At 35.9% G+C, this 8,524-nt stretch overlaps 2 protein-coding genes across 6 annotated transcripts in view; both read left to right on the forward strand.

The window, feature by feature from the left end:
• Window positions 1-4,243, forward strand: part of LOC107672967 (beta-galactosidase-1-like protein 2) — a 9,869-nt gene extending 5,626 nt beyond the window's left edge. For all 4 annotated transcript variants that reach the window (XM_016466548.1, XM_016466472.1, XM_016466389.1 and 1 more), the window contains 9 exons: window positions 254-334; window positions 451-557; window positions 1,125-1,271; window positions 1,379-1,450; window positions 1,700-1,778; window positions 2,401-2,488; window positions 3,171-3,279; window positions 3,410-3,526; window positions 3,682-4,243. In XM_016466548.1, the coding sequence (XP_016322034.1) occupies window positions 254-334; window positions 451-557; window positions 1,125-1,271; window positions 1,379-1,450; window positions 1,700-1,778; window positions 2,401-2,488; window positions 3,171-3,279; window positions 3,410-3,526; window positions 3,682-3,792 (911 nt within the window). In that variant the 3' untranslated portion in view covers window positions 3,793-4,243. The remainder of the gene's footprint in view (window positions 1-253; window positions 335-450; window positions 558-1,124; window positions 1,272-1,378; window positions 1,451-1,699; window positions 1,779-2,400; window positions 2,489-3,170; window positions 3,280-3,409; window positions 3,527-3,681) is intronic.
• Window positions 4,244-6,261: 2,018 nt separating this feature from the next.
• The window catches only part of LOC107669134 (acetolactate synthase-like protein), a 12,868-nt gene continuing 10,605 nt past the window's right edge, over window positions 6,262-8,524 (forward strand). For both annotated transcript variants that reach the window (XM_016461293.1, XM_016461371.1), the window contains exons 1-2: window positions 6,262-6,443; window positions 6,607-6,762. In XM_016461293.1, coding sequence (XP_016316779.1) covers window positions 6,661-6,762 — 102 coding nt within the window. In that variant the 5' untranslated portion in view covers window positions 6,262-6,443; window positions 6,607-6,660. The remainder of the gene's footprint in view (window positions 6,444-6,606; window positions 6,763-8,524) is intronic.

An 8,524-nucleotide genomic window follows, 5' to 3' on the forward strand; every position in this document is an offset into this window, starting at 1 on the left:
ATTTAACCAGATAAAAAAAAAACACTGGGTGGATTTTTATCATTATAGGGTGGTTGTGTGCCACCAGTTCAATCTACTTGTAAAAGTGCATGTAGCATCCTATGACCCCTTTAAGTAATAATATTTCACAATATTACTCATTGTGATCAAACAAATGCAGCACAAAAATATTTTAAAAATCTTTTGAACGGTAGTGTATGTGTGCTTTTACTCTTTTGGCACTTAAACATCGTCCCCTCTGCATCTCTCTTAGATTATGATGCTCCACTGACTGAAAGTGGTGATTATACAACCAAGTATCATCTCTTGAGGAACCTGCTGAGCACCTACAGCAGTATGTTTCTACAATGTTGTCCCCGATTACAGAATCTGATGTTTTAAAAATGTATTTAAGCTCTCTGTACCTCTGTCCTTGTCTCTTCATGTCTGTCTGTCTGTATTTATGACCAGATGAGCCGATATCAGAGCCGCCAGCTGTGCAGAGCAGAAGAGCATATGAGCCGCTGGCAGTTACTCATTATATTTCACTATGGGAGAGTCTTCATTGTGCAGAAACAGTAAGAACAGTGTATCCCACTGTTATTATTTTTTTATTCACTTCTTTTCTGTCCTCAAAAATGGAACACGAACGAAGATTTTTGTTTCAAAATTCTCTCATCATTTTGTCTGTCCATTGAAAATACACATAACCACCATTTTTAAGCTTTAAAAAGTTCATAAAGACATTGTTAAAGTATAGATCGAGCAGTCAGGTCTTCTGAAGTGAAGCAATCACTTTATATGATGAACAGATTTAATTTAGGCTTTTATTCACATGTAAGCATTAATCAACATGGGCTCACCAAATATTGTAAACAAGCTCAACCGTGCTTGCTTGACTTGTGAGAATAAACCTCATTTTTTGTTTTGCATCAAACATACACATTTCAGAGTATACATGTTTTTATCAATAAATATCCTTTTTTACTAGAAAATGTGTCACATTAGGGAAGAATAATGGGTTTGCGAATACTGCTTCACGTTGAAAGGCAGTTCATGGTATAAGAAAAAAACTAGATAGTTTAGAGGAGAACACATTTGGTAAGATATGTTCCCAAAATGACTAAAAACCATTTATCCAATAGCTTTTCAGAGCTGATGATCCTGTCAACATGGAGAGCCTTCCTGCAAACCACAACAATGGTCAGTCCTATGGATACACACTCTATCAGACTGACATTTATTCAGGTGGAGATCTCAACTCAAGGAACCATGTTCGTGACAGAGCTCTAGTAAGACCTTTTCCAGATCAATCCTGGCCTCCATAAAGGTTATTATGCATGACAATAAAGAACAAATTAAATCAAGGAGAGAATTCTAATTCATATTTTTTTTGAAGGTGTTTATTGACAGAGAACTCATTGGTGTTTTAGACAATAGAACACAGAAAGTTAAAATACCTCACAGTAAGGTAAGTATGATGCATTGTTGGTTTATTAAGGCTTTACATAAACTAAACCTGCCAAACAGAAACCTCAATCTAAAACAGATTTGAGTAGTATGAAAACTACTTATTGCATAATAATAATACAATTAAAAACACATTTTCTGTGTTTGATTTGCAACGTTCTTTTTTCTAAATATATGAACATTGTACTAATCTTGTACTAATTACATTTTATGTTTAATTATTGTGCATTTCTCTAATTTCTGTTCACAGAGTGAGAGGACCTTGAGTTTGCTTGTTGAGAACTGTGGACGAGTGAACTATGGTCCAGCTCTTGACAACCAACAGAAAGGTGTAGTAACAGTGTAGTAAAAATGGTCAAATATTGACATGGTTTAATTGCATCTCACTGTACTATAATAATAGTTATACAACAGTTTGTTCTGGTTCTCAAATCTGATTGGTTGAGAACCGTGAGATATTGTACTGGTATCGCTACAGGAACGCCCTTTCACAATTTTGTATCGAAATATTGACATGGTTTAATTGCATCTCACTATACTATAATAATAGTTATACAACAGTTCGTTCTGGTTCTCAAATCTGATTGGTTGAGAACCGTGAGATATTGTAGTGGTATCGGAATTCTAAAAGTGACGTATGTTTAACTGTCAACTTGAGCTTTGAATCCGTGGCGGAAGGAAGTAGTTCCGCACAAAAGAGGGTTTTATTAGGCACTCCGTTGTTTCTTGTTTAATTACACACATGTTCCGTCGAACTGTTGTATAAACGCAATATCACTCTCGTACTCGAGCGATACCGGCTCTATATCAGCGGCTAATCACTGGCCTAATCACAGTCATGCTGATATAGAGCCGGTATCGCTCTCGTACTCGAGTGATACTGCTCATATATGAGCAGGAGTATAGTGACCATAACAGCATGCTCGTTCATTTTCATTTTGATCCATGCAGGGCTTGTTGGTGATATAACTCTGGACAATGTACCTCTAAAAAAGTTCACCATGCACTGTTTGGATATGAAGACCAGTTTCATAAACAGGTTCATTCTGAGTATTTTTCGCTGTATTGTGTATCTATAGTGCTATAATGGCTCGGGTAACTTCAGCTGCATAACTGGTTTATCTGGGGTTTAAGAACTGGTGTTTTAAAAGCATAGGACAAAAGTGAAAGGAATAATTCACCCAAAAATGAAAATGCTATTTACTCGTCCTCGCCCATTGGAACAGATTTGGAGAAATTGAGCATTACATCATTTACTCACCAGTGGATCCTCTGCAGTGAATGGGTGCCGTCAGAATGAGAGTCCAAACAGCTGATAAAAACATCCCAATAATCCACAAGGAATCCACACCACTCCAGTCCATCATTTAATGCCTTGTTAAATGAAAAACTGTGTGTTTGTGAGAAACAAATCCACCATTAAGGCATTTTAACTTTAAACCGTCGCTTCTGGCCATAAACGAGTCCATAATCCAACATTTTCAAGTTAAAAACATCTTAATGATGGATTTATTGATTACAAACTCACAGTTTGTGGATTATATACGCTATTTGTGGATTATTGTGATGTTTTTATCAGCTGTTTGGACTCTCATTCTGACGGCACCCATTCACTGCAGAGGATCCATTGGTGAGCAAGTGTGTAATGCTATATTTCTTCGAATGTGTTCTGATGAAGAAACCAACTCTCCATATTCCTTGAATCTCTCCATTTTTCTTAGACTGCAGTCTCAGAAATGGACGTCTGTTGGTACGAAGCCCACCTACCCTGCGTTTTTCAGAGGATCCCTGGTAGTGGATCAGCCCACAGATACTTTTTTAAAGCTGCCAGTGAGTATTCAGCAAATTTCTACACCGTTTTATTTCTGTGTGCTCACATTTGCTTTTCTTCCCTGACTGACATGTTTGCTCATAGCCTTAGAACACAGAAGACACAGAATTTGTTCTGTATTGTTGGCAGAATTGGAGTAAAGGGGTGGTTTTTGTGAACGGGCAAAATCTTGGACGCCACTGGTCAGTTGGTCCTCAGAAAGCCCTCTATCTTCCTGGTCCCTGGCTCAGGAGTGGAGATAATGAGGTAAATGACTGCATGTAAATAAAGATTTGACTGTGGTGAAGTATGACAAAAGCCGTCATCCATGTCTAAACTGGTTCTAGACAATTTATTCTGCATTAATCAATTATGTGTCTTCCTTTAAATCCTTTCCTTTTGTTTTCCTTTCGATCTTTTAGATTGTTGTTTTTGAGGAACTCAAAGCTGTGGAAACAATCCATTTTGCTGAAAATCTAGAATACGGCAAGACAGTCGAAGTATCTACACAACTGTTTTGCACCCTCATATGAAACACACTTTACAATGCTTACTCAGCATTACAATGCTTTACTCAGCTTTACAATGAATCTCAGGCTTACATCCATCAAAACAGATCTGAACTTGAATTACTTACAGCAAGACATCACAAGTGAAGAGTACAGATTTAGCAATAGACTTCCCCATTTGATTAATCATATCAAATTAAGACAGCTGTTTTGTATTACAGGTTTTCTGAACTATGTTTGAATATGCACATGAGACATTATCTGATTAAATATGTACTAATTTGCAAACATTTCCAGAACAGTAGTCTTAACACTGGATAAAGCCAGATTCTGGATATCTCTTTCTATAACTCTATACATCAGAAAATACTGTCAAAAGCAAGAAAAAAGGCACTTTCAACTTAGAACTTTTAACATATATACAAAGACAACCCCTCTGTAAAAACCTTGAGAATTTAAAGGGTTAGTTCACCCAAAAATGAAAATTCTGTCATTAATTACTCACCCTCATGTCGTTCCAAACCCACAAGACCTTCGTTCATCTTCGGAAGACAAATTAAGATATTTTTGATGAAATCAAAACATAAACACACATAACACATAAAATGTTATATTTAAAGGGGAGAATTTTGGCTCCGTTCAGGAGAAAAAAAATCATAGCCTTTAAACATAGTATTATAATTTAAACTACAGACAGAGTAAGGATAATCTGTAATAAAATAAATATTTAAATGTGTATTTTAGATGTTTTCTTTCCTCTAGTTTGATAGAAGACATGTTATGGAAGCAAACTAGCCCCCCCAAAAAAACTGAGCATTGCACGAAAAAAAAAGATTTTGCTTGTAGTGTCTTGTCTTATAAAATTCCACCTGTACCACCTGTATTAACTTATCATGAATCATATAAATAAGCACAACATATATTAATTGCAACAGGGTTTTCTAAAATAAAAGAAAATGCTAGACATAATACACTGTCATAAGAGTGCTGATTTGCTTTGCCAGATCACTCTGAGACACATTCCACTAACTGATGCTGGTACACTGTATGACAGAGGAGAGCTGTTCTTTTCAAAGTATGTTTTTGGTGATGATTATGGAAGTGTGCTTGCATTTAATCAGTCAATGTAATCAAATGTTTTCATATGATTAAGGGGGGGCCAATGAAAGATCTAAGGGTTCTTAGTAGCAACCTGTGTGTGTTGCTTTGAGAGAGCAAGCATACATTTGTGTTGTGTTTTACTTTCTTTTTTTTACTCTTTTATTCATCCTTCACTGATAACCATTTATCATTTTATAATGTATTATTCAATTTAATCGTAATTATTTCTAATAATAATTTTAACCATATATATACACCCATTTTATTGATTAATTTATTGATCAGTCCTTTATATTATATTATTATTTTTTCCATTGTTGTTTATTCTTATGGTTGTGTGGTTTGATGAGATATTTGTCTTCACAAGTAAACAGATTGTCTCCATTTCAAGGTTCTTAATGTCACAGGCCGTTTTTGTGAAGCAGTAATTTTCCATTGCTTGTGGTATAATAACACGTGATGGATTTGTGCTGGTCAGACGAAGTCTGAGCATTGAAATATACACAACTAAGATTATTCAATAAACTGCTCCTTTTTTATCATAATTACTTCGTCTCCTGCTTCTGCCCTTCTTTGGCTTTGCTCAGTCAACTTCTTGGCTGATAGAAGACTGTTAATACTGTTAACGGGTTTTGGATATTAGACAACTTTGCTGACTAGTTGTTCTGTTACCAGAAAAAAAAAAAACAGATATTCTGACAGGGTCCGGGGCCGGATTTTAAATTTCTAGCCTGGAGGCAAACAGATTAGTTAATCATAAGGATTTTTAAATCAAAATACCTTATGAATAACTTATCTGTTTAACAACCTTGTTTTAACTGCCGAAAGTACAGTAGTTGTTCAAAAAGTCTTATAAATATAAAATATCATTTGAGTGAAAGTAAAAGATTCGATTGAAGTAAAAGTTCACTTAAGTGGACGTTTTGCTGACATTTCACAAGTTTATACTACACAGCATTGTAAGTGTTTCAGTGGCTGTTTCTATGAACTATGAAAATTAAAAAGGTCCTGTTAAAACCTTTTATTTTATTCTTTATTACGACAGATGGCTGTGTAACGTGCAGTACATGTCTAAAGGTGATACTCCTGTTATATTAAGTGATAGGCAGCTCTCAAACTTCAGTTCTTTTGTTAATGTCTTAACAGCATTAGAGCAAAGGTCATACGGTGTCACCTACATAGACTGTGTTAAATTTAAATAAATAAATAAAAAAAATATGCCTGCGTAACAACAACAAAACACTCTTAAATAAAAAAAATCAACAAATTCTTAATACTAGCCATACATTTTCTGGTGGTGGTTTCTAGAGAAACGTTTCAGCCTCCGATTGGATGACTGCGCTGTCAATCACGTTACGGCGCAGCCTGCTATTCTCAAAGTGAATCAACTGAGAGCGCTGAATGTGCAAGTAAAGACAATTACTCAAATAGCGGAAGAGTTGTTCCGCCTATTGCGTAGCACTCTCGGTCCATTCAGTGCTTTGTGTTTGTGTTAGGGAGTGACGCCGTCAATAGGAGTGCATTCATCGGCCTCAGCGCAGCAGCAGCTGTAGCAGGGGAGGAAGAGCTGGCAGGTACGGTGTTGTCTGACCTTAACCAGGCCATAAAAAGATCAACAATGACAGCGTGTTGAATATTGACCGCCGTCTCGCCATTTGTCCACGAGAAAAGTCAACTTTGAAACACACATTGTTAGCGGCTTGCTTATTCACTTGTTTTCCTGCTTTTGCTGGACAGGTTTCTGACACGACAGGTGGACATTAGCTCGTAAACCACCAACCCACTTTAGATATGGACATTTCTGTGGTTTTGGGCTGCTCTCTGGGTGCTGCCCTTGGGGGTGTGATCCTTGCATCCTATCAACTGGGCCTACTTTACCAGCTATTTCATAAGGTATGAAACATTGTAACAAATCTGCATTGATTATAATATATAAACTTTTCACAACATAGTTTGACATCTATCTATCTATCTATCTATCTATCTAGTAGTGACTTTTACAGTAATAAAACATGCATGTTTAATAACTATACAAGAATTGTAAACTACCAGGTGAAGAAGCACAGTTTTGCATGAGTATTGTATATGTGTGCCAGGTGTACACGTGTATGATTACTCTTGCCTAACAACAACAGCAGGAGTTGGGTTATTGTTTTTTTTTCTTCAACAAAACAAAAGGTGCTGTAATAACAGGCCTGCTGTCATGTGGCCTGACTCCAATGCCAAAAAATTTGTCACCTATTAAGCATTTGTATTGTATTGCCAGAAATTTATATAACAGCATATGGTATGGTTTGTAAGGATTGAGTAAACAAGTAAAACCGATAATGACTGTCTCTACACAAGAGAGACAATAACTCTTTTTTGGCACAGAGTTCACAGAAACACAGTAAGATTAGTCTGACATTATATTTTATTATGGCATGAAATGAAAATTCACCTATTTTTTAAATGCATGAATATGTTTTCTAAATGCATGCATGTTTAAACAAAATGTCATAACTGGACCTTCCGGTGAAAACGACAGACTTGATGTTTGCAGGACTTTTTCAATAATTTAGTCACTAAAACCTGCTCCTGCAAGCTCACACATTCATCTGCCTCCACTTTTGATTGCAGCGCCTACGTCTTAACATCCAATCAACAACCGACTCGTTGAACCAAGTCCCACCCAAGTTTTTTTTCCTATAATCTGTCACATTTAGAGATGCACTGAAAAAAATGGAGCATATAAAATTTTTACTCAGAAATTGGTAGTACATTTCACAAATATTAAAAAAAATCAAGCAAGTAAGAAAGTGCATTAAATTTGAAGTAGAAAGACTACAATAGTATTTTACATTTACATTTAGTCATTTAGCAGACGCTTTTATCCAAAGCGACTTACAAATGAGGACAATGGAAGCAATCAAAAAAACAACAAAAGAGCAATGATATGCAAGTGCTATAACAAGTCTCAGTTTAACGCAGTACACGTAACAAGTTTTTTAAAAATTATATAATAAATAAAAAGAAAATAGAATAGAAAAAGAATAGAGCAAGCTAGTGTTAGAGGCCTTTTTTGCTTTTGTTAATTGTATAAGAAATAAAAAGAAAACAAACAGAATACAAAATTAGTTAGTGTTAGTTTTTTTTTTTAAGAAAAGCAGTTATTAAATGAATAGAGTGCAAGTCTAAAAGGGGCAAGTTTTTTTTTTAAGAATATAATTAGAAAGTGCTAGAGTTAGAGGGTCAAATAAAGATGGAAGAGATGTGTTTTTAGTTGATTCCTGAAGATGGCTAAGGACTGCTCGGATTGAGTTGGGCAGGTCATTCCACCAGGAGGGAACATTTAATTTAAAAGTCCGTGAAAGGGATTTTTTTTGCCTCTTTGGGATGGCACAATAAAGCGAAGTTCACTTGCAGAATGCAAGCTTCTAGAGGGCACATAAGTCTGTAGTAATGAATTTAGGTAAAGGGCTGCAGAGCCAGTGGTGGTTTTGTAGGCAAACATTAATGCATTGAATTTTATGCGAGCAGCTACTGGTAGCCAGTGCAAATTGATGAACAGAGGTGTGAGGTGCATTCTTTTTGGCTCGTTAAAAATTAATCTTGCTGCCGCATTCTGGATTAATTGTAAAGGTTTGATAGAACTGGCTGGAAGACCTGCCAAGAG

This window comes from Sinocyclocheilus anshuiensis, unplaced genomic scaffold (assembly GCF_001515605.1).
Source record: "Sinocyclocheilus anshuiensis isolate Anshui unplaced genomic scaffold, SAMN03320099.WGS_v1.1 scaffold297, whole genome shotgun sequence".
NCBI classification, from domain to species: Eukaryota; Metazoa; Chordata; class Actinopteri; order Cypriniformes; family Cyprinidae; genus Sinocyclocheilus; species Sinocyclocheilus anshuiensis.